The 27,433-nt window shown below is 39.2% G+C and overlaps 1 protein-coding gene across 2 annotated transcripts in view; it reads right to left on the bottom strand.

Moving 5' to 3' along the window:
* Positions 1 to 27,433, bottom strand: part of ERBB4 (erb-b2 receptor tyrosine kinase 4) — a 765,761-nt gene that overhangs the window by 24,534 nt on the left and 713,794 nt on the right. For both annotated transcript variants that reach the window (XM_075829649.1, XM_075829650.1), the window contains exons 22-25: positions 27,115 to 27,190; positions 26,428 to 26,574; positions 16,970 to 17,067; positions 10,886 to 11,056 (exon numbers count right to left, since the gene is read on the bottom strand). In XM_075829649.1, the coding sequence (XP_075685764.1) occupies positions 10,886 to 11,056; positions 16,970 to 17,067; positions 26,428 to 26,574; positions 27,115 to 27,190 (492 nt within the window). The remainder of the gene's footprint in view (positions 1 to 10,885; positions 11,057 to 16,969; positions 17,068 to 26,427; positions 26,575 to 27,114; positions 27,191 to 27,433) is intronic.

Here is a 27,433-nt window from a genome sequence, read left to right as displayed (position 1 = left end):
TCTGGCGCTATGTACAGGGGGGCTGTGTCTGGCGCTATGTACAGGGGGCTGTGTGTGGAGCAATCTACAGGGGGGCTGTGTGTGGAGCTATCTACAGGGGGCTGTGTCTGGCGCTATGTACAGGGGGGCTGTGTGTGGAGCAATCTACAGGGGGGCTGTGTGTGGAGATATCTACAGGGGGGCTGTGTGTGGAGCAATCTACAGGGGGGCTGTGTGTGGAGATATCTACAGGGGGGCTGTGTGTGGAGCTATCTACAGGGGGGGCTGTGTGTGGTGCTATCTACAGGGGGCTGTGTCTGGCGCTATGTACAGGGGGGCTGTGTGTGGAGCAATCTACAGGGGGGCTCTGGTGGATGATTTTTCCATTGACCGGTAGCAGAGTTACACAACTGGAAAAAAAAATCCCCATCATGTAACTCTGCTACCTGTCAATTGAAAAGTCATCAACCACAGGGTCTCCCTTTTGACTTTTATTGTTCTCAGCCTTTTGGTTTGTCCTGCAGCTGCTGCCGCCGTGATGAGCAAATGTTATACCCAAGTTAGGAAAAGTAACACAAAGACGATATAACCGGATCCATAATATCTGTGATATCCAGACAGTCTAGAGATCCGCAGTGAGAATGTGCGAGCGTTATTTGCAGAAGGATCTGGCCGTGATTTGATGTGTTGATGCGGGATATTGGGCGTGGTTAGTGGGCGTGGCTTAAAATGTCCCTCTTTTCCGAATTCAAAAGTTGGGAGGTATGGATAGATAGAAGGATAGATAGATAGATAGATAGATAGATAGATAGATAGATAGATAGATAGATAGATAGATAGATAGATAGATAGATAGATAGATAGATAGATAGTTGACTATATCAATGGTGTAAACTCCTTTACCTGTAGCATCTGAACAATGCATATTGAAACCTTTTCTCCGTGTAAACTCTATCTTTGTTCTATAATGTGTATTATAGTTCAGTCACATACAGAAAAGAATAAACCCTCAGATTTTATTTTCCTGGTTTTGAAGGATGGATTACGCTGCATTCCTTGTCCTGTATTGCAATGTGTGATGTGGTGTTGAGAAGAACGGGATGTCCTTGTGAACTTAATAATGGTTTTCTCACTTCCCTTGTCAGAACATGAGACTTGTACAGCGTGTATTTGATTGTAAAATCTTCCTGCCAGGGCTGTGACTGCTGTATCCGATAAAATGTTACTGGGGGCACAGAGCAACATATAGAAAATACGACGTGTTACTGTGCTCTGCAACATGTTCTCAAATATATAAAGCGCCATGTAAGAAGTATGCAGTCCTGTCACTGAATGCAATAAAAAAAATAGTTATTTACTTCCCCAGCCATTATTTGCTGCTTTGTGACTAAAATAATGATTTTTGGGGGTGAAAAAAAAATAAAAACAGCAATGAATCAGAGCTCAACTTTCATTTCTTAATATTCTCAGGAGTGTTCTCTGTGCTGTGATTAGTTGCTATGGGCAACCAGGCCGGTCTTGTTGTTAGACAGTGTTGATAAATGAGACTTAATCTTTTTTACTATTTTGAAAAACCGATTGAAGTGCATCAATGTAATTGTAGCAATAATAATTGTAGTAATCCCTGAATTCTGATGAAAAATCTTTGGGAGCCATGGTAATGTTTTAAGAAAATGATAGGCCCCAGTTACCAGAACTGTCTAACAGACAAACAGGTCTTAGTGCCAATTACAGCCCATGTGTTTTTTTTTTATGAAAAGAAAATAAAGTAATGAAGAAATACTGAACGGTGAGTGCCGTGCCTATTATTCCTTCTATTGTTGCCTATTACGGGTGATTTTTTTTATTTTCAAGAGCATTTTAAAGGGGTCCTCCGCTTTGGACAATCCCTACTCGTTAGTAGGTTCCCTTGACAATAAGCTGATCTCAAAGTGTTCTCCTGCTAGTATCCCTAGCGATCAGCTGTAATCTGCAGAGAAATCTGTCAGTAAGTGTTCAATTTCCATGCAGCGCCGCCACAGGGGGAAATTAAGCATTACACAATGTTCATTCATATAAATGGGTTGTCTGTGTAATGCCGGACGGAGCGTGCCCCCCAGTGCTAGAGACACTCTTTGTAACTGCTCTCCACTCTGGCCTACAGATTAGGATCCTGAACAGAGGACCCCCCTCTAAAGCTAAATTGTGAGCTTTTTTGCTAGACAGTTTTGATAAATCTCCCCATCTTTATCTTTTTTTTTCTCGCTGTCACGCTCAAATCAGCAGTTTAATGTTATGTAAAATATAGTGCATCTGTTATGAGGGCTTCATACAGAATTGCGAGGAGAGCTAGACTCTGCTACCACCTACTTACTGAATGGGCAGAAGAGATTGTGTCGTTTCAGAGAATCCCTGCCAGTCTTTGTGAAACAGCCAGAGCTCTCTTTGTGATGCTTATTTTCTAGGAGATGGTAAGGGATTAATCACACTGCACTCTACATTCAGTCAAATCAGCCAGGAGGCTGCACGAGGTTAACCCTTCATATTTCAAATGTCTCAGTTTAAAGTGCATCTGTCTTATGACATAAGGGAGTGGTCCAGTCTTTATTGTTTGATGAAAAGTTTTGCAACTTTCTATTAGGCCGCATGCATATGACCGTATTTTCATCCATCGGTAAATACTGTCCATTAATACGGATCCGTAGGCATCCGCAACTTATCCGCATGTAAATGAAATGGTAGCTGCAAATACGGTCTGTAATGCATCCGTATATATGGATCCGCAAAAAGAAGAATAAAACCACAAATGATGTGCAACATCTGCAAATATGGCGATGCTTAGCAACACTTCCGTAATTACGGAGGGCTACGAGTGCACATCCATAATTACGGAAGCGCCCATAATCTTCTATGGGGAGTCCGTGCCGTAAGTACAGAGAAGAATAGGACATGTTCTATATTTTACAGATCATTTCTACGGAACAGACACCCATCCGTAAAATTACAGAAAGGTGTCCGTAGCCCATAGAAATGAATGAGTCCGTAAGTACGGTCCGTAATTATATGATCGTGTGCATGGGGCCTTATACTTTGTGTTTCAACTGATTATGATTTTTATGATCTCTATGTGCTCTCAGTGAACAAAAACACATAAACTTGTCTTAATCAGGGTCAGCTAACAAAGATACATGGTTACTTTTAAAGGGAACATGTCACTAAATTTTAGGGCACCAAAACCACCAGTATGTGTTGATGGGGGTTTAGCATCCAAAACATACCCATCTCAAAACTATCCGATTCAGCATTTTGTCTAAACAAACACAGCAAGCCTATCCATTTCCAGATTTTCAATGTAAGGCCCCATGCACACGACCGTAAAAATCGTCCGTATTTGCGGACTGCAATTACGGACCCATTCACTTCTATTGTCCACGGACACCTTCCCGTTTATTTACGGTAAGGTGCCCGGGCTGTAGAAGTGTACTGCAAAAGATAGGACATGTCCTATCTTTTGCTTTTTACGGACTGTGCTCCCATACTTTGTAAAGGAGCACGGGCTGAAAATGCAGGTGGCTGTCGTGGCCTGTGATTACGGGCACGACCGTGTGAATGGGGCCTAAATAAGTATGTCTCCATGCACTGACAGCAACTAGAGATCTAAAAAATTGGTGAAATTAAAACACAAAATATAATAGAAAGTTGCAGAACTTTCCATTATAGAATGAAAAAGTTTTATTTACATAAAATAGGAAAACCCATTTAAAATACAAATGACCACATTAGACACTAGAAATGTTGATGTCACAAAAAACTGTTTAAGGCTGTGTTCACATCACCGTTCCTTTCCACTGAGGGGTTCTGTCGGAGGTTTCCATCGGGCTAACCCCTCAATGGAAAGGCAAACGGAAACCATAGCTTCCGTTTCCCTCACCATTGAACTCAATGGTGACGGAAACCTAGCTAATGGTTTGAGGGAATCAATAGCACAGTCGACTGCGCTATTGGTTCTGTCAAGAACAACGGAACCATGTCACAATGGTGACAAACGGAAACCATTAGCTTGGTTTCTGTCACCATTGAGTTCAATGGTGAGGGAAACGGAAGCTAAGGTTTCCGTTTGCCTTTCCGTTGAGGGGTTAACCCGACGGAAACCTTCGACTGAACCCCTCAGTGGAAAGGAACGGTGATGTGAACAGGCCCTAAGGCCAATTTTACAATCGCATAGTAGAGGCACATATTACGATTGCAAATCTCGGTTTGAGATTATCTAATCTTCTGACCTGAAGATCTAATGACCTGAAGATCTAATGACCTGAGCTATCAGCATCATAGATCCCCACTAGACCGGGTTCGGGTCATTAGACCCGCTGTCGGACTGGGATTTGATTAGGCTCGCGTGAATCCGGCCTTAATGAAATAAACATGACAACTATACCCTACTATAGACTTGGAACCTATGCTCCATCAGCATTATATTCACATAAATACTAATTGTTAATCTCTACAATGTAGCCAATTGTTTACCAGACTATACAATGTGAAAAAAAATCTAGCAAGACATTTTATGGAGGAAATGAGACATAAAATCCTCCTAGCCACTAAGCTGCCTCCCCCTAAGCTTGCCACAATTAGATTTGGGACTGTGTGTGCTTGGGGCTACCTTCAGGTGTGCACATCTGGCTTTGTGTGACCTGTGTTATTGAGCACGGAGGTGATCTCTGCAGGATGATGACAGCATTCTCTGACAACAAACACGGGCCTGTCTCTGGGGCTGCTCTTTCCAATCTGGTTTTGATCTCTTCTCTGATCAGTTGCAAATAGCAGCCGATGCCTTTGAAATGGAGCCGGTGTTTGCTCAGGGAGGATGGGATTCGGACTTGTTTGCTTGGCCAAATCGCTGGAGGGACATTTTGAGATGTTCACTTCAAACATGTCTTTAAAAGGCAAGAAAGCCAAGATTTAAAAAGCACTAGAAAGACCTCTTCAGGTCAGTGCATTGATTTATCTAGGAGAGTCATTGGACAACCATAGTAGTTACTGTTCTTCACCACGTGTGTAATGATTGTTCATTGTGTAATTTAAGTCAGCGGTGGATAAGAGAGAACTGGGATTACATACATAGTGGTTTGTTCTCAATATAAGAACTTGCATCCTGCTCCTCTGAATACTTGTATGGTACTGTAATGACTATTGCATTATCCAGTTACAACCCTAGATACGTGAAAATCAGACATATAGTTCTATATTGTGTCACCATCCTCCAGCAATGAAAGCCAAGGATGTTATAGACACCCAGAAGTTCATGGACTTGGTTAAAACAGCATCTTGCCTTTTTCACAAATTATTTCAAAGTCATAAAATCCTTCTATTTTATGTATTTCATAAAATGATCTAATATATTGGTCCGCTTCATTTACAATTACTTTGTAGCTGTGGCCAACCCCAATTGCTTCGAAGGAGCTGAGCTGCAATACCAGACACAATCCACGTGGTGATGTGTCTGAAAGAAATCCGCCATGTTTTACTATTCTGTACAACTCCTTTAAAATACATTATTCTATAGGAATGGACACTATATGTGCGCCCCTTTTGTGCCATTTACAAGCTAGGCTTGATATCCATACTCTACAATGATGTATGAGTTCTCTCCGTAATACCCTGACTAAATCATGAATGAAATAATAACATGTAAAAATAATTGCAAATCTAAAGCAGTGAAGACCATCTTGTATATTCTCTTTCTATGTATTGTATTCTTGTACTGAGGCATTTGTACCATATCCATTTTTTAAATGAGCTTTGTAGAAATAACATATGTGTGTTCATTGCACTGAACTTTGCACTTTTTTTTTAACAATTTGTCCCCCAAACGAGGATCATGGGAACTAGGACTGTATGGTATGTATGTGATAAACTTGCCCATTTAGCTTGCTCTATAGACAATTTCTGCACATTAATCTCTTTTCATGTAACTATATGGCAGACTAAGTAAAGGCCTTTTTACACGGACCAAAGCGCAGGCAATGAGAGTTCATATGATTGTTTGTTCCCGATCATCGCATGGTGTAAACAGGGCAAAGATCAGCCAATGAACCAGCAAACGCTTGTTCATCGGCTGATCGTATCCTTTATGCAGCAATAAATGTTATTGTGGTCGGCCGCACATCTCCCTCTGTAAACAGGGAGATGTTCTGCCGACACGATGAAAATGCATGGGGACGAGCGATCTGCACAACCAATCATTGCTCCTTCTGAAAGGAGCAAACAAGCGCCGATCAATGAGCTGTGTCGTTGATCGGCGCTTGTTTTCACGGTCCATATTGGCTGGTATAAAAGGACTTTAACTCTATGGAAGAACCACATATTACCGTAGTTGTGTACAATGTACGCTGCTTGTTTAAGATACATTCTGTCCATTCAGCATCAATACCCAATAACTTAGCTCATTGTGAATCAAAAAATATTCAAGCTGTAATGAGCACTAAATGTTAATCCCATAGAATCACATTAGGTTATGAAATACTTTTAGGGATATTGTCCCCCAAACATATGGTATGACAATAAAGATTGAAGGTTAAAATTTAAAATAAAGAATGTGGTAGATTATTATTTGACATACCTACTATTAAAAGTAATAGTTAATGTTGTCTAGTACATACTAATGTATCACGCATAATATGGTCATATAGCGCCATGACATACAGGTGTCATACAACACGGGTTGTTACAGTTTTCGGTCTATAATGTGGCACATCAAAGGAGAACTACCAGAAGTGATGCATAAAAGGCCCTTGAGTAGACGTAAAAATGGTGAACCAAAAATGTAATAATTCTTGACGTTATAGGGACGAAGCCTTCAGCTACTCTACTGCTATGTTCTCGTGACCAAATTTTCTGCCTGTGCTCTGGCTTTGTGTAGCCTTGTCATAAGCAAATTGCATGGCTTTGAATCACCATCCTCATCAATGTCCACATCCTTTTTATTAGTCACAGTTATATGAGCAGACATCAATGAGGATGGTGATTTGGATTTATACAATGTATCTATGCAACTTCCTAACAGCAGGTTCACTTTTACATCAACTTCTATACATACAAACTGAGAAACAGTGTGGAGTCCAAGGTGACGCCCTCACAACTACCAAAATGATGGACTAGTGTATTTCTTAAAATGTCTTTGTGTATGAGTTATGTTCCAGCTTAGCGTACAATAAAAGGAAGAACAGTTATGGGCTGAAATACATCCAATTTGGCAGCTGTGCAATCTCCTGTCACAAAATCTGACCTCAGAAACACATTGGAAAAGTGTCACAAACGCAGAAAGAAGCAGAATAAACAGTCTGAAAGAGGGGTAGCGAGACAGAGAAAAGAATGGCGGAGAGGCTGACGGGTAGACTGTCACATCAGCTCTTCATCTTCCTGTACAAAGCGGCAATCAAGGCACATTCTGCGCTTCCCAAAGAGTATAATTGAGGGTGAAAGAAGGGGTTCCTTCTAGTTCATGCCGTGAATGCAAGACACGGAAAACTAGAAATTCTTTGACTTTTTTTTTAGTGCTGAATAGCAAGTTGATGATAATTTCTTTCTCTTTCCTGCTCAAATGCTCCATGATGCTGCCATCTGTAATTGAGCTTCTTGTCTGGTCGCTTTTTAGTTTTGAATGGAGTTGATAAGGAACGGCAATGTAGAGTCGATCTGACTATGAAGGAAACCTTACAAGTATAGACCTCCACACCCATGCAGCAGCTGTGCTGAGATAACACTCATGCCAAGCAATATATCATATCAAATACATACAAAAAGGGTGTCAATGGTGTCTCTTACACTTCATTTAAAGGGTCTTCTAAATTGTCCGTATAGTTATAGACACATTTCTACATTATAGTAATAACATGTTTTGCTTTCTTACAACAGTTTGATCTATAGTTGCTCTATGCCACAATATTAGCATTTTTGACCTGACTGACAAGTCATCTGCCTATGAAATACAATTTCCAGATACATTGAAAAAAGAGAAACATATCTGGTTAGTAAAAATGGCTCAAATAAAGTTGTTTTCTTTTCCAGAATTCAGAATATTTCAGATTTATAGAGTACATCTAAGGAAACTGATATTCCATACATTTTAAGCAATTGCTAATTTTTGTTAAAAATTCATCAAGATCTGATTTCAAGCCACTCAAAGACTCCTGAGGGAACTGATGTGCTACATTGTATACAACCAGCACTTATAGAAATAGGTCTGCAAATACAGCATTAGGGGACAACTTTTAAATGACATTTTATATTTGTAAATATTTTGTTTTACTGATCTTGTACTGGTTGTTAGAGGTAGACCCCCACTTATCAGGAGAATGGCTTGGCTGTTTCTGGTAACTCCCATAGACTTGAACACTGTAGTTAAATCTGCACCTGGATGCAGCATCCGGCGGCTGCCTCCCATGGTGGAGCAGGGCTCATGGGATCTCTATTCTCCCGGTAGGTGAGGCTCAAAGGGAGACAACCGAAAAATTCTGCTGGATTCTTGAATTCAAGGATCAGTCCGATGTGGGGACTTGAATGATAGTGTTAGAACTTATCTGTTAGGTCACGTGTCTGTTTAGTATAGCTACCTCACTGTTTGATAAAAAGCCAATCAGGAGAATTCTGATTATATAAGAATTAATAAAATATAATAGTAACTTAAAAAGTAAAATTTGCAAAAGTATATTTTTTTGTAGAGCTATACTGAAATTTTGTAAAAAAAAAAAGATACTTTTTAATCTATCGCTAATGAAGATACCTTTTTTTCTGCTGTGAAGAATCAAGCAACTTCTTGTTAATAGTAACATATAACCCTATCTTGACTTTCCACATTGGAATGAATATGGTAAATATATTTAGTCTATCCTTCTTTATATTACTAAACTGAAATACAATAACATGTACTGTCCAAAACTGCAGCAACCTGTAGACAAAAATTACTTGTTGAGGTTATACAACTTCAGCACCTTGGTCAGTTTCCATTCCGCTCTCCGGACATGAATGTTTTAGTGAATACTTGTAGTATTGAACATATTTTCTTAGAGGTCTGTGTTGTATCGTTCTTATGAATAAATTGACAACTTAATATAACCATTCCCCTTACTGTGTAGGTGAGTGTCCCTACATAGTTTGGCACTGTGAGCACTGATTGGATGAGTAGGAGTGTGTTGGGACACCCTCCAATGGGTAACACTTAGTTGTAAACGTATTCATTCATTTCTAGGAGGAATAACAGAGGAATGGCAAAATGTAGAGTACTAAGAAAAGATGCTCCAGAATTGATATTTCATGGGGAATACAAATAGTTACTAAAACAGAAATGTCAAGAGAGTTGAGAGGTCCTCTTAAAAAGGGCATTCTCGTCACACAAATTGACGGCATATCGCTAGCATATGTCATCACTTTTTGATCAGTTGAAGTCCAATTGTAGGGACCCCACTGACACATATTGTAGGAGCAGTAGTGCTGATTTAGCACTGCGTCCCCTTCTCAGTTATATTAGCACAGCGGCGCTCCCGGCCACCGGCTGTGCAATACATGGACTACTGAGTGCTACCAGTTGGGGGGGGGATTGTCCTCCACACAGTCTGAATTGGTCAATCACTGCTCACAGTCCCATACTGTGTAGGGACACGCCCTTTTGACGAGGGAAATGGTAACACCCAGTTGTCAATTTATTTATAACATTATAGGAGGAATAACAGAGGAATAACACATTGAAGAGTTCTAGGAAAAAATGGAGAATAAAGGTGTTCAGTAAAATAGACGTGTCACGAAAGTTGACAGGTCATCTTTAAAATATTTTTCCAGTTTTATGTCAATATAGCTTATTCATTGTAGAATGAGAAGACATGCAGCTTAATAATGTTTAAATTTTCTCTTATTTTCAAGATTTCTATTTGCTTAGGCCCCATGCCACAAAGTATGGGAGCACGATCCGTAAAAAACAAAAGATAGGACATGTCCTATCTTTTGCGGAGGCTTTCTACGGCCCGGACACCTTCTCGCAATTTACGGGAAGGTGTCCGTGGTCAATAGAATTGAATTGGTCTGTAATTACGGTCCGCAATTACGGACAAATTCTACGGTCGTGTGCATGGGGCCTTACAGATTTTTTTTCCTTAAATTCAGAGGCTGAATAACTGTCCTGATAAAGTCTAACTGACACACACAGGTGCATGGCTTGTTAGAAGAGAGAGATCCAATATACTTAAGAGTTTTGTTCCTTTGTCAGTTAGACACGATCAGGGCAAGTTTTTAACCAGTGGATGTAAATAAACATGTTTCCATTCATTGACAGCAAGAGATCTTGAAAATATGGAGGAATTGACACACAAAGTATATTTGAAAGTTGCAAAGCTTTTTTTTTTTACATAAAACCTTATCAACCCTTTAATTACTGAATTATTATTTTGGGTTACAAAGTAACAGCCCTAACTAAAACATCCTTAAAATAATAATGTCACTTAAATATAAATGCATACCACTCTTTAAATCTACAGAATTTTGTACAGAAGACAGATATCAAAGACTTGGCTAACAAACTACTGAAAGCAATATTAACAGTACTGTTTAAAAACGCTTTGATCTATTATCTTGAAAGGAACTTGTCAATTGGATAGGCCTCTTTATTTGTAGCGTGTTATAAATTCCCTTATAATGTTGAATCATTTATCCCTATCAGCCATTCAGCAGAGCTGAGCTGAGGAGGAACAGAAAGACCCCATTTAGAAAAAGAGCACATAGGAAGATAAAGTGGTCCCCATGTCTTCTTGCCCACTGACTGTGACTTTGGTGGGCAATATATGATAAAATATATTAAAAAGCGTATTACTTTATATATCATGTAGTTCCATAAGTAATTAATAACATTATGTACAATGCGCACAGTGTAATCACTTACTCTGTTGGAGTCGATTCGTGTCCTAGAAGTATAGATTGGAGGTGGTATATTAAAGGCCTGAGGAACAAGATACTCCTCAGCATCTATCATGTCTTCTAAATCTTCATCATCAAGGAGGTTTTGGAAGAACTTGCTGTGATTAGGACTGGGAAGCTTCATGCGGTCATCACCCTGGAGGCAAAAAAAAGTGTCATTATTAAATATCTATCTATCTATCTATCTATCTATCTATCTATCTATCTATCTATCTATCTATCTATCTATCTATCTATCTATCTATCTATCTATCTATCTATCTATCTAATATCTATCTATCTATCTATCTCATATCTATCTATCTATCTCATATCTATCTATCTATCTCATATCTATCTATCTATCTATCTATCTATCTATCTATCTATCTATCTATCTATCTATCTATCTATCTATCTATCTATCTATCTATCTATCTATCTATCTATCTATCTATCTATCTATCTATCTATCTATCATATCTATCTATCTATCTATCTATCTATCTATCTATCTATCTATCTATCTATCTATCTATCTATCTATCTATCTATCTATCTATCTATCTATCTATCTATCTCATATCTATCTATCATCTATCTATCTATCTATCTATCTATCTATCTATCTATCTATCTATCTATCTATCTATCTATCTATCTATCTATCTATCTATCTATCTATCTATCTATCTATCTATCTCATATCTATCTATCTCATATCTATCTATCTCATATCTATCTATCTATCTCTATCTATCTATCTATCTATCTATCTATCTATCTATCTATCTATCTATCTATCTATCTATCTATCTATCTATCTATCTAATACAGGGCTTAACATGCACACATTATATTCTTATAAAAGAAGTCATTCAGTTCCACTCCATCAGAATGCACCACAGAACACAAAGACATTGAGTAGCCCCAGGAACACATCTCAAGACAGTCCCTCCAACACTGCATAATTTGATTTATTCCGGGACATATTGACTGAATCAGGAAAGCTATGCATCAATTGAGACTATCCACATTACTGCTTCTCTTTGCTTTATCTCTGCTTTTCTCTCTGTCTACCCCTCTAACGGAATCAATTTCTGGACAGAGTTTGACAGGGTCTGTTGATTCCTTGTGAGAGTTTTTTGGACTGTTACAGTTTGACATGATATAGAAGGAAGCAGCTGAGCACATTCACCTTCAAACTTTACACAGCTCAGAGGACGGGATTTTCGAAGCTCATTAGCGGTTCTTTTTAGACCCTATGGGATCTTTGTGGTTATAGGGGAATCTTTTGTCAATTTTTTGTTTTTGTATTTACATTCAGATAGAGCAAAGCTTTTAATAATTTCTCGACAAAAGTAAATTCAAGTTATAATGTAAACAGTTGTAGTTTTTTTAGTCTTTATTTTAAGGCCTGCATCAATCCAACCCACTAATTGCTTATCCAAACTACATCTTGGAACAAGTGCACCGTCTGTTAATAGCAAATGGACTGGAATGTATTAAATTAAGCTTATCAACTAAGGCTTCGTTCACATCTGTGTCAGGGCTACGTTGCGACATTCCGTCTGAGCTTTCCGTCGGAATGGAGCCCTGACTGACACAAACTGAAGCCATAGGTTTCCGTTTCCATCACCATTGATTTCAATGGTGACGGATCCGGTACCAATGGTTTCCATTTATCTCCATTGTGCAAGGGCTCCTTCGTTTTGATGGAATCTATAACGTAGTCGACTGCGCTATTGATTCCGTCAAAACTACACAACGGAGACAAACGGAAACCATTGGCACTGGATCCGTCCCCATTGAAATCAATGGTGATGGAAATGGAAACCTATGGTTTCCGTTTGTGTCAGTCAGGGTCCCATTCTGACAGAAAACTCAGACGGAACGTCGGAACGGGACCCTGGCGCAGATGTGAATGAAGCCTTAAGTGTGCTTCTCTGTGAAATAAAAACACCTGTAAATATAAGTCCTTGAGTTATTTTGTGTGAGGTCTTTTAATGTTCTATGCAGCCATTTCTTAGTTACGGTACATACTGAATGTTTCTGGTAAAGCAGAATAAACCATTATGGTCACCATTACAGCTCCTACCAGCTGTTGGCTAACTTTTTTACATTCCTGAAATTATCCTAGTTATGTAGTGAAACTGCACATACACTACCCTGAAATACTTAATACCAAGCAGATGTGCCATTGAGGAAAGCTGGGTGAGCACCACTTTGGAAACTCTAATAGTAGTCATATTGGTTGGCACACATGTTTTCTAATACAGACATATCTAAGACACATCTACAGCAGCTGCAAAAGCAAATAGGATTAAAGGGTGTATAAAAGAGAGATAAAAAACGGTGCTTCCAATGCAATATAAACATCTATAAATCCCTTGTAAGCCCATATCTTGAATATGGAATTCAGTTTTGGGCTCCACATTATAAAAAGGATATAGGAGAACTGGAGAGGGTTCAAAGACGACAAGATGATAAAATGGGATGGCTGGAGAACAGATGGAGAAACTGGGCTTGTTCAGCTTGAAAAAAAGACGCCTTAGAGGTGATCTTAATAACATGTATAACTGTATGTGTGGTTAATACAAAGAACTAGCACATAATCTGTTCTTCTAAGGACTCTACAAAGGACCAGGGGACAGTCATTGCTTATGAAAGAAAGACGTTTCAGACATCAATATAGGAAAGGGTTCTTTACAGTTAGAGTAGTCAATGGAATGCCTTACCCCGAGATGTAGTAATAACAGATACTATGTCAGCATTTAAAAAAGGCTAGATGATTATTTACTGACAAATGGCATTGAGGCTTATAATTAAGTAAGCAATAAATGATGTGAAATTGATTGAGAAATGTCGAACTTAATGGACCTGTGTCTTATGTAACTATGTAACATGACTAAGGACACATTTTAACAATTTAAATTTTAACTACTGTATGTAAGTTTTAAAACAAACCTGTCACCTCAATCTTTTGCCCTAGACAAAAGCATCGTATTACAGGGAGAGGTCCCCTCTCCGATTTGCCCAAACTCCAATGTATTTATGAGAGTAGCACTCCCCCCACCTGTCCCCATCCCCTTGGCAATGATTGATGGGCTGCTGTGTAAGCAGATACAAAACAGTCAGCCATTAGTCACTGTGAGGAGGGCAGGGAGAGACAGAGAGACTGTTTCCTCCTAATTACACAAGATTCATAACTATGAGTCTGGTGCATTCTTTGATCGCTCCTGTTAGTCAAAACAGCACAATATTTTTTTGTGCCATTTTGACTAATTGGAGAACGAACTTGTCCCTTTAATATGGTGCCCTTATTGAGCATATTGAGAAACAAATCTGGTTTAAGATAGGAGCACAACTCAGCAGCTTTACTTGGGACTGATTGATTTTAAGGGAAACACTCTTAAATACTGAGAGATCTGGGAATAGTTACATAGTTGATTTTGTCAACTTCAACCAGGGACCGAAACCCCAATGCAAAATCAGTCACAAGACCCCCCCCCCCTCAGTACCATTTATAATACTGGTGTCTTTATATGTAGCAGAGGGGACTTTGGACCCCCTCAGACACCAGGACGTGGGGAGACTGCTACCTCTGCACGCTATAGCTACATCTCTGACCAGAGAATCAAGTTTAAACAGATATAACCACCCAACCTGTTAGTTCCCTATATTATTAAGAGCAAAGTAAATTATTTGGTTTGAATAGACATTAATACAGGAATTAGAGATGTTATCATCAATTTAGCCTTTATATATAACCTGGCAAGAAACCGCCATTTCTATTTTCTTTTTCAGATTTTTCAAAGGGAGAGGAAAATTTACATAATCTTGAAAGACACAGAAATGAATCCTATAATTATGTTTCTATAAGAAAGTCAATTAAATTGGCAGGATCTACTTAAAGACTTGTTCTACGTGCTCCTTTAAGCAAAAGGCCACCTGCGGGAGATTGGTGATGCTATGGCAATTACGTTTTTAAAGATTGTGACATTGAAATCCTGTATGATATCCTGGCATTATATTATCTTCCCCAGAACACAATGGCAGTAACTCAGCATCACTGAGGACAATAGATATATTCTAGTTCCTGGTAACAGCATGGTGACTGCAATGGGAGAACCGATACAAATGTGTTAGAATAAGCACAAAGAACCTGGATTATTAGTAACATGAGGATAAAAATGAAATTGTCGGAGAGGTATGGGAAGTTGTTTGCACATTCATGAGCCTACTGATCCAGCCACGTCCAGGGCTCTGTGCATGTAGCATTGGGGGTGGAGGGGGACTCTTGCGGCTAAAGTAAAATACAGTTGCGTTAATATTATTACATTTTTTCTTCTTCTTCTTCTTCTTCTTCTTCTTATTATTACTTTTTTCTTCTTCTTTTTCTTCATATTATTACTTTTTTCTTCTTCTTCTTATTATTATTATTATTATTATTATTCGTACTATTATTACTTTTTTCTTCTTCTTCTTCTTCATATTATTATTATTATCACTTTTTTCTTATTATTATTATTGCTTTTGTTACAGAGTTGTATTTCACAATAAACAAATAAATCCACCATCTTTAATAATCTATTAACACAGTACACATTATATAAGTGAAATGGTAATAGCAATAACTAGGATTACTTGGCTTGCCATATATTTTAAAGGGGTTATTCTCTAGAATTTAAATTTATTTTATAGATATTGTACTTTCAGGTTTTTATTTAATTATGCAAAGCTATACTTTGAAATAAAGCATATCCTAAGAGCCTGACCTTATGTTGAACTTTTTATACTTAATATGAATGTTAGGGGAAACTCCAGTAAAATATGTAGTATCCCTTTGTAATTAAATAGTAGTGATTTATTCCTTCTCCCTAAAGAATAATTATTTGGGCCTGATGTTTCTAAACAGCAGCTTTAACATTTTGGGATGTTGCTTAGAAACGCAGGCCATGAAATGTGGGGTCACAAACAGATCTCTACTCTGGCAACCATAAGTCAACCATATTCAGTTCCACTGCACTTCCACTAGAGCGCATTGGAATTTGCAAAATAAGTTAAAACGCTTTTTGACTTAATGGATAGATTAGTAAAAGGAACATTAATCAAATAGATAGACAGATAGATATGAGATAGATATTGAACTTTGAAGAAAACCTTACACTACACTCTATATCAGTAAAGCTGGATTTTGTTCTCCTCAGCAGGTTTGAATGTGGGATCATGTAAACTGCTTATGGAAAAATCACCACTACTGGTACATTTGCAATTTAGTCAATTGTATCAACCTAAAAAATACTATAGCAATGGCTTAGAGGGGTCTCAGGGAGTACAGGGTCACTAGAAAGGAAATATTGTCATTAAGGTCGCATGTATATGACAAAACCATGTGAACATGTGAACAGAGCATGTACGGCTTTAGGAGCATTACAATTTGCGGAGCTGAAGGCCCCCCATATGGGATCATATTCTCCTTTAAAAGCAATGCTTTTAGGGGAGAATACCTCCATACTATGGCATGTGGTGGAGCATGCCACAACTATTTTTCTGTATGTCGGAGGCACATATAGTTACAGTATAGTCCCATGGACTTCTATAGTTGTTGTATTACAAATCCGTACAAGGATCTGGGACACAGCCATGTGTATGACTGCCAACCTTGGCACAAAGAAAACTTTATAGATATTATTTCCACACACATGCTGTTTCTATTGCTTATTGACTACATTTAAATTGATAATTTGATCTTTTCTATCTAAAGAATGAAATGGTTATTAAAGGACTTTAAAATTGGAAAAATGCATTTACTGCTGTTTACATATTGTTTGTATTTGTTATTACATCGTAATATATAATAACACAGACGTAACATACTTAAATTAAGCAGAACAACGTCCTACAGATATATTGCTTTTCATGGCTGGAGATATAAGAAACCATGAAGCAGTTAATAAAAAATGGATTCTGTTCATTGCATTCACACAGACATTATCATAGTGATAATGATGATAATGTAACAAGTAGGCATGTTCTCTGCCTTAGGTGTATATGTGGTATATGGTACCTGTATGACAAGGTATCTCTGAGGGTCTCTTGCCATCCTAGAAAATTCTGCAGCCAGCTCCTTAAACTTAGGGCGACTATCGGCATCAATCATCCAACCTTTGGAAAGGAAAAACAGATTATTATTTCTCTAGATATAGGCAACATTCATGAGCAGAAGTCAAATGCTGACCAATAGAAATCTGTGTAATCCTAGAAATGTCCTTTACAAATGTTCATATAAACAGCTGTAAAGTCAATGTTTCATTTGTTAATGAGAATTAACCACATAACCTCCAGCTTTGGTAGTCGAGTAATCATGGTAGTTTGATGTGTTCTTTTAACCTTCTAACTGGAGGGGGTAGCAATCTTACTTTAAACTATATTTGCATATTTGTTACTTACTTTTATGTGGCCATAGTGTCCTCTTAGAAATGGCAACTGCACATACATATATTTTCCTACAATGTGTTAAGTAAATCTTGGTCATGTAAAGGACTTCTTGTTTTTTCTTCTACTTTTCTTCATGTATTTCTTCTTAGGCAGGTGACGACTGGCTGGAAGGACTGTCTGATAATTCACACAATGTACTGAATATTATACAATGATTAAAGGGGTTTTCCCATGACGGACATTCATGATATATCCACAGGATATGTCATAAATGTCAAATAGATGCGAGTCCCACCTCTGGGACCCGCACCAACCAATCCCTGTTCTAGCTTTTTGTTCTCATACTGACTCCCGGACACTTACATGGTTGGGCATGGACGGGAGTTAAGGAAACAGCGTAACTTGCTGTGCCACGCTGTTTCCGTAATTCCCATAGTAGTGAATGGAAGTTACGGAAGCAGCGTAGCATGCGAGCTACACTGTTTCCGTAACTACTATTCAGTTCTATGGGAGTTACAGAAACAGCGTAGCTCAGAGAGTTACGCTGTTTCCATAACTCCCAACCATGTAATCAGTAAGTGGACGGGAGGCAGCGTGAGCAGAAAAAGCTAGATACCATGTGTATATGTCATAAATGTCCTTCATGGGAAAGCCCCTTTAATTACTTGCAAAAAGTGAAAATGAAACTCTTGCCCTCTTTTTTTTTTTTTTGCATTTTGCAGCATATTTTTGTCCTTACTTCATTCCACATGTGATTGTTTAGATTATTTTATGTAATTGCAATATAGATAGATAGATGGACCGGCCATAAACATATGCCCAACTGTGGGGGAAAAAAAAATATATAAAGCCATTTTAGGCATGTTCTACACATGTTACATCAGTATCGGTGGCATGTTACCCTTTCTAAAGAAATATGTTGCCATTGTACATAGAATGAAAGGGCTAAAATCATCCTGCAATGGTTTGCTGGGCCCTCTGGCATAGGAGAAGTTAGTTATTTCTGCCAAGGTGAAATACGTGTCTCTCTCCAGAACAAAGCCTTACAGAAAACCATATATATCATGTGCCTGCCTCCCGCTCTCTCTTTCTCCCAAGCCCCCTGTTTACTGGTGCATGAAGAGATAAAGTACAAAGCATTTTAAAGTATTTGCAGTGTTGCTCACAGGGATTTAACTCTTGTGCACACAGTCCGTCTAGTTATAGCCCTTCATTTTGGCCGTGAGTTGAAAACATCACCTTCATTAAGTGAATGGACTTTTTTGTCTATTGATTATTCTGGTGCAGTTTTTCTGTTTGATGGGTTGACTATGATACATAAAGAAAAGTTGTGTAATCTCCCATTATTTGAACTGTGCCCAATGTACCTTAAAATGTCTACATTATTTCTAAGATTATTCTTAACAAATACTAAAAGAGGCCTAAAAACACAATATTGATGTCACAGAGAACGAATATAGTTGAGAGCAAAATTTTGCTTAGAAGACAGCAATGGATTACTTTAATTACAAATATTTATCATACTAAGAAACCTGGCACTTATCCATGGCCGGAAATGTAACTGGAAGCCCCTGGCCCCCAATGAAAAGTGTGTAACAGCCCCCCCCCCACATACCATGTGCACTTTACAATACTGGTGTCTTCTTATGTGTTAGAGGGGCCTTTGGATTGAGGGGCGTAGCTAGGGGGGGGGGCAGGCGGGGCATGTGCCCCGGGCGCAACTAAGAGAAAAGGTAGGGGGGGCGCCGGGCCGGGCGCACAGGGACACACATACCATGTGTCAGGTTGAGCAGCAAACAAGAGGCCACCACAGAGACGCTATAATCTCTCTCTCTCTCTCTCTCTCTATCTATCTATCTAAATCTGCAACAAATGTCAAGTCCCCAAAAAATAACCCAGTATTTTTGCATAGTTTAAAATAAAAAGACTATACTTGCCTCCCGTGACACTCTTGTGGCAACACATCCCTGGTCCCCTGATGGTTTCTGTACAGCAGCGAATCACACACAGGATGACAACTGTACAGAGACCATCCAGAGGACCTGGGAGGCGAGTATAAGGCTGGGTTCACACACACACACTATTTACGGACGTAATTCGGGTGTTTTAGCCCCGAATTACGTCCGAAAATACGGCTCCAAAGCGTCGGCAAACATCTGCCCATTCATTTGAATGGGTTTTACGATGTACTGTGCCGACGGTCATTTTTTTTACGTAAAAAAGACACCCGCATCAAAGAAGTGCCTGCCACTTCTTGAGACGTAACTGGAGCCATTTTCCATTGACTCCATGGAAAAACAGCTCCAATTACGTCCGTAATGGACGCAGCGAAAAGCGCCTGCACATGCCATTACGTCTGAAATTACAGAGCTGTTTTCTCAAACAGCTCTGTAATTTCAGCCGTAACGGAGGCTGCCGTGTGAACATACCCTATGACTTTTTTTTTTATCTCCACTGGTTTCCACAGCACGATTTGGTGCAGATTTTCTGGCAGATTTCCCTGCGAATTCTAAGTTGCATTTGCTGCAGAATTTTCTGCAGCAAATTTTATCCATGTGTACATACCTTATATGGACACAAACGTTACAAATTCTCCACTAGTATACAGGTTTATGCCACCCAAAAACAGATGTAAACCCCCCCAAACTCCCCCCCCCAAAAAAAAACAAAACAAAAAAAACATATACCTCTGCACAGTGTGAAACTGCACAGGAGTCGTTGCATATATTATACTGCATGGGGGCATCTATGGGGGCATTATGCTGTATGGGTGCATCTATGGGGGCATTATTGTAAAGGATCTGCCAGACACAACTTCTGTGTCGACGCCCATAGGTAATCAGTCTGCACCTGCTTCTATGTCTGTGAGACTGACTCCATCTTCCACCACCCAGGATGGCAGGCTTAGGAGTGGGAGAGCCTATCACAGCCTGGCCAGACGGAGCTAGCTCCCGCCCTCTGTCTATTAATACCTGCCTTTCCTGTTCCTCCTTTGCTTGTGATTCTTCTCTGTTTGTTTCCTGGCCCTGCTGCAGCTTCTTGAACTACTGATTCTCTGCTTGTGATTGACCTTGGCTTTTCTGACCACTCTTCTTCTCTGCGTTTTTGTACCTCGCTCATCTCCTGGTTTGACTCGGCTCGTTCACCTCGCTTGTTGCTCACGGTGTTCCCGTGGGCAACTTCCCCATTACCCTGGCTTCTTTGTACCCTTGTCTGTTTGTCTGTCGTGCACCTATTGAGTGTAGGGACCGTCGCCCAGTTGTACCCCGTCGCCTAGGGCGGGTCGTTGCAAGTAGGCAGGGACTGAGTGGCGGGTAGATTAGGGCTCACTTGTCTGTTTCCCTACCCCGACATTACAATTATGCTGTATGGGTGCATCTATGGGGTTATTATGCTGTGTGGTGGCAGCTATGGGGGTATTATACTGTGTGGTGGCAGCTATGGGGGTATTATACTGCGTGGGGGCAGCTAGAGGGCATTATACGGTGTTGCTATGTGCGCTGCATCAGTTTTCCATCTTTGTGTTACTTGAAAGTTGGGAGGTATGGTGGAATCCCCAGCCAAACCATTGCCGATGCTCTTCCTCGGGATTCCGCTCCAGGAGTAGCCCCTGATGCCACTATCCATATATGGACAGAGCCACCAGGGGCTCCCCTTGGAAGCCCCAATGGCGCTATGTACAGGGGGGGGGGGTGTAGCGCTAGTTAGAGGAGGGTGGGTGTGGCACTATCTACAAGGGGTGGGTGTGGCATTATCTGCAAGGGGTATTATGGCACTATCTACAGGGCGCTGTGTGGCACTATCTACAGAGGGCTGTGTGGCACTATCTACAGCGGGCTGTGTGGCACTATCTACAGGGGGCTGTGTGGCACTATCTATAAGGGGGGTGTAATGCACTATCTACAAGAGAAGACTGTTCATTATTTCACCATAAATATTCTCATTAGCCTGTTATACAATCTGTTTAGTCCGGCACTGACATCTTAATTTATTTTCTTTTAATTTATTGTTATGTTAACTTTTTTTTATATAACTATATCGCTTATAAAATGTACAAATGGTTCTATGCTCAAGTTACATAAAAAAAATATGAAAAAAAAATGACATGTCATTGATTGGTTGAGAAAGCAAACCTGGCGAGGGGGAAGGTAATGTCGGGAAAGTGGTTGGGGGGGGGCGCAAACTGAATTTTTGCCCCGGGTGGTGGAGAACCTAGCTACACCTCTGTTTGGATCCCTTCAAAAAAATGGTGTCCAGGTGCGACTGCTACCTCTGCACCCCTATAGCTATGCCCATTTCTGTGCCTGGAAAAATATTGAAGTACTATAGAGCATAGAGGTGCACGGGGGTATGGGCCAAATTGCTACTCACATAGGAAAACAATAGACGCATCAAATATAAATGCAGGGAATTTACAGGGACTTTTTTTTATCATTTGGAAGTGAAGTGATCGATAAAATGCAATTTCATACAAATAACTTTGGTTATGTGTAGCTAATTTAATTTATCCTGAATATTACAAAATGAATTATTAAAAGCACTTTAGCAAGAATCAGATCAGAATAAGGCCTCTTAAAATGGGTGTAATTACGGCAGTTAGGCAACATTCACACGATCGTATCAGATTCATGCGCATCAAAAACGTGTGTAAATCTGGTCCATGTGTACTGTGTTATGCATCAGTGTGCTTTGTGAGTGGCATGCGTTTTTTACGCACTGCAAAGCACATATTTTTTTTCTTTCCAAACGAATTGGTGCGTGGTTTTTACGCACCCATTGACTTCAATGGGCGCGTAGATGCGTGAAAAACGCACCAATATAGGACATGCAGTGAGTTTCACGCAACGAACACTAGCTGCGTGAAAACTTATGCATGTGTGCATGGCCATATTGAAATCAATGGGTCAGTGTGCTGTGCGTGATTTTCACGCACAGCACATGGACTAGTTTTACGCTCATCTGAATGAGCCCTAACGCCCGGACCTTCTATGGCGATCTAATTTGTGTTACACAATTACATCCCAGGGAAATGGCGAGAATATGAATAAAAGGAAAGGAGAGGGCTTAAATATAGAACTTTCTTTCCCCTGTTTGATCCAGAAATAGGAAAAAAAATTGAACCAATCTGCCCTAAAAAGTGAAAAATTATTTTCTGATCCCAAGTGACAATCAGACTGGATATTCAGTTGAACCATGGGAGTTCTGCCATCTGAAACTACAACCACCTTATTCTAAATTTTGGGCACCCTTAAATGGGTTCTACCTACTTTTAATAAGGTTTCCTTGACAAAAAGCTGATGATAAAGTGTCCCCCTGTTGGCACCCTCAGCGATCAGCTGTTATATTTGGAGAAACCTTGTAGTAAATGTTCAATTTCCCTGCAGAACCACCTGCAGGGAAATGAAGCATTACACAGTAAATGCATGACAGGCCCACCACAGCGAGAGACTCTCTTTGTAACTGATCTCCATCCCACACACAGATGAGGATCCTGAAAAGAGTACCCCCCACCCTATATTAACTCAGAATTCCTTTGTTTTCTAAATTGGGCAACCCCTTTAATCCTCGCATTGAACTAGTTCTGTGGATGACGAATTATTGGAATTTTCTTGTAGTGCTTATTTCTAGAAATATATTGTTTTAACGCTTATATATAACCCCAATTTTATTTACATTCCTAAGGATAATAATAATAATAATAATAATAATAATAGTACAAATATTATTATTAACATGTGTAATGTTGCATGGGTGTGTTTTATCTTACAGTAAACGTAAATAAAAATCTATAATAATTGTATATCTCCAATGGAGAGACTTGTAGAGCAGAATGTAATTTTGTGCACTTTTTTCTATTGAATTTAACTGTTTGCTGCAGCAATAAATAAATGTGCAGCTCCGCGGGATATGTTTGAGTCAGCAGGGGGCATTACAAGACTCTGCATTCTTATGAACACACAGGCACAAAGTCTCCTATTAAAGCCGGGCTCATTCATCGTCACAGATTTCTGGTAAAGCAGTGGCCTTTCAGGATAAACCAGATAGGGAAAAGAGACGTCTCTAAGGGAGGAGGCGATAATCGCACTTAAATAAAGAAAGAATCTCCAGGGAGATTTTGCTTATAATGAGATTGAATGGACTGGAGAGACACACTTCAAGAGACAAGTGACTTGCTGCTCTTTAATTTCATTGTGGGACACATAAGTATTATCCCCAAAATATATGTTTTGGTTAAATCGCTTTAATACTGTATACTGCTGAAAGCGAATTTAGCACTGTGTGGCCTGAAAAACCTAATAAATCACTATGTAACATACACTGTATAATAAGGGCTATACCCTATACCAAGTGGGGCTCTTCTTACTTTCACTAGATGTAGCAGAAGGGAGTTTGTTATTTGGCACAACTCATTGTGATATCTTAATGTATTATCGCTGGTAGACATAGGACTGCGGGCAAATCTACAGCATTACCTTTTTTCTGTTATAACAATAGACAAAATGATGTTACACAAAATGAAAGGACAAATTCATCACTGCTACATTTGTATTTTTCCTTAGTTTTGTGAACAAACATTGTATATTTAAAATGATTCTAACTGTATTATTAACAGGGTCTAAACATGCCTCAACTTCATATTATATGGCATTATAGAATTCCTAGGATAGATGCCAGTGGGGTTTTTCTGAGGACAGGATATATAAATGAACAGAGAAAAAAGATTGTTTGTCACAATACTTGCTAGCACATTGCAACATGACCGCTTACAGAATACGTAAACGTATTACCATGGGTGAAGAAACGTCACTTTTTCACTTGATCATCTCCGTGAGCGCTGCCTATTCCTTGGAATATTGCATATCGATTATAGGATCTCAAGCTAAGGTCCAGAGGCTTGCACCCACTAGTTTTTCATTTTTTTTGTATAGTGTGGCTATATTTGTATTTTTATCTATCTATCTATCTATCTATCTATCTATCTATCTATCTATCTATCTATCTATCTATCTATCTATCTATCTATCTATCTATCTATCTATCTATCTATCTATCTATCTATCTATCTATCTCTACAGGATCTACAGAGGATGTCAAGAAGCCGCTCTGCCTTGGCCAGGGTCGTAGACATAGGGCAAGGGAAGCAAACTGAATCTTTGCCCTGGGTGAAGGAAAGCCTAGCTCCCAGAATATATAAATTTTTTTAAGATGTTTTAAATAAGGATAACCTTAAAGAGGTTTTCCCATCAGAGACATTTATGACATATCTACAGGATATGTCATAAATGTCAGATAGATGCGGGTCCCACCTCTGGGACCCACACCTATCTCTAGAACGGGGCCCCCTTAACCCTCTTCTACCTCACTGTGTTGTGACTGACGCGTGTAATTCCCGACCATGAATTACGCTGAGCTAAGCTGTTTACGTAAGTCCCATAGAACTGAATGGTAGTTAAAGGAATGTTAGTCCCGTAGAACTGAATGGTAGCTACAGGAACAACGTAGCTCGCATGCTTCGCTGCTTCCGTAACTGCCATTCGCTACTATGGGAGTTATGGAAACAGTGTAGCTCAGTGAGCTACGCTGTTTCCGTAATTCATGGTCGGAAATCACATGCTTCAGCCACAACACAGGTAGAACGGGGTTACGGGGGCCTTATCCTGTGAATATGTCATAAATGTCTCTGATGGGCAAACCCCTTTAAAATGGTCATATGATCTCATTCAGGCTTTTACTGTGGGAGTAATTTTTATGCAGCTCTCGCTTGACCAATATTCAAGATGACAGAAGATGATAAATAAAGAATAGGTTTTTTTGCGCCAGACACAACCTAACCTTAAAGATGCCCTCATATAAGAATTCCTTCAATTACACTACTGGATCTTAATGAATGCATTGTCTCCTCCGTTATACACATATCACAATATTTCTCTATGATGTAACACACTGACTTGATTTAATACCATGATATAACGGCATGTCTTCCCTCTTTATGCTTTCAGCTGTCAAATATTCAGATGGGGGTGTAGGAAGTGAGGTTCGTTAACACGTCTATAATTCTCACGCAAACTTAAATCACAGACTGAGAACTAATGAAACAGATGCTAGTAAATAAAATTACATATTAATAAAAATAAAAAGCGAGTTTGAGCATGTGCTGCCTATCAAAAACTTGGCTTTAGGAAACTGGTGTCTATTATCCAGAAACCTAGTTTGCTAAGTTCCAGTTAACAGAAAGATAAATAAGATTTAATTTAACCAATTTTACCCTTTAAAGTTAAATGTAAGTGCTCTAATGTACCTACCATAGACTATCTTTTTTTCCATATAACAGTAAAGGTCCTCTTACATGGCACGTCTGCCGACAAAAATAATATTTTTCATTTTTAAAATGACACGACCAGCAGATGAACGAGCGTTTGCTCATTCATCTGATGATCGGTGCCCTATTTACACAGGGCAATTATCGGCAACCTGTTTACACAGGGCAATTATCGGCAACAAGCTTTCTATGAACGAGCGTTTGCCGATAATTGGCCCATGTAAATGAGCCTTTAGTTCTGAAATTCAGTCACCAATCCAAGCAGGCAGTGATGTACCAACCATAAAGGAAGTGCATGAGACAGCTATGAGGCCATGATGGGAGGAAGCCCAGTACTGAACGTCTTCCCCTGCTTACTATGACACTGTCATAGTGGCCACCTGCAGCCACCACTAGGGGGAGCTCACTGCATACACAACTTCTATTAAGTTAAATGTATTAGTTTCATATATAGTTAGCTCCTCTTAGTGGTAATTATATGCACCAAAAATTATATAATTTATCAAGTCAAAAAACATAGCTCCCCTATGCAGATATATTATAAACTTGATCAGCGTAGAATTCTGAAATGGTTGATATTAACTTTAAAAAAGGAATTGTATATTTAACAGAGTTTTTAGTAAGGAATGGGGTCCATTCTGAGTTTTGATACCACACCCTTTGATTTCTGTGTATCTCCACGCAAACAGATCATGTTTTTTTCCAGCATTTTGCCACTACACCTGAAGTAGCACTAATTAAATTGCCCAGGCACGCTCAATACTTACACTTCACCATAACCATATAAACGTCAATGGTGCACACAGGTGGCTGAGGAAGTCTTTCTCCTTTCTCTAGAAGATCAGGGATTTCCCGTGTTGGAATTCCATCATAGGGTTTTCCACCAAATGTCATCAGTTCCCATATAGTGACGCCTATAAGACATACATTTTAGTCCAATACATACATTGCCCACTCTTGCTGAAAATATATATATTTTTTTATAAAAGTATTGACCACTTTAATTCTTCGATGACTGTCACTTTCTTTTCTTTGTTGTACTTATATTCTATTTAAAGTAAGGGTATGCTAACCAGTGTGAGTACAAATATGCAAGTGAAGAAGAGAACGGTCCATGAGATCGTTCTGCTTATAATGAATATCCATGAACCAGCGTACTGATGGGGGCAAGGATACATATAACATATTCAACTCCTATAAGCTTACGAGAACCAACCACACAATATAGTAAACATTTAAAATAGAATAGTAAAGATGTAGACAAGGGAGACGAGAGAAAGTTAAGAAGGAAAGGGGAAGGACATGTGGCTGGTGTCAGTAACTGGAGACGTTTTCACATATATTACAACTACAAAGAACAGGATGACCAAACTCTGTCATAAAATTGCAGATAACCTTCTACTCTACACAATGAATATTATTCTATAGTACAATATGGGGAATACAATACTTACCATAACTCCAGACATCGCTTTGATGGGTGAACTTCCTATAGTGGATACATTCCAGGGCCATCCACTTAACCGGCATCTGTATAGAGAGCATTGTAATAAGCTAATGGTATATCTGTGCAAAATATTTACTTATTATTTTTACTCAGTGTCTCACACAGTAATGATATAGATTGGTTTACTCAATATTAAATAGGTTATTTTAGACAATGGATGGAAGACACAGAATGGCTAGGAAAACAAATCATATTAGCTTTCTTTTCTAAGTGGCTCATCGAAAGCCTATATTAGGCGTTGAATACTAAAGTAGAAGTCTTGACAG

This window comes from Rhinoderma darwinii, chromosome 6, assembly GCF_050947455.1.
Source record: "Rhinoderma darwinii isolate aRhiDar2 chromosome 6, aRhiDar2.hap1, whole genome shotgun sequence".
In the NCBI taxonomy this organism is placed as follows: Eukaryota; Metazoa; Chordata; class Amphibia; order Anura; family Rhinodermatidae; genus Rhinoderma; species Rhinoderma darwinii.
This window is presented reverse-complemented; position numbering and strand designations above follow the sequence as displayed.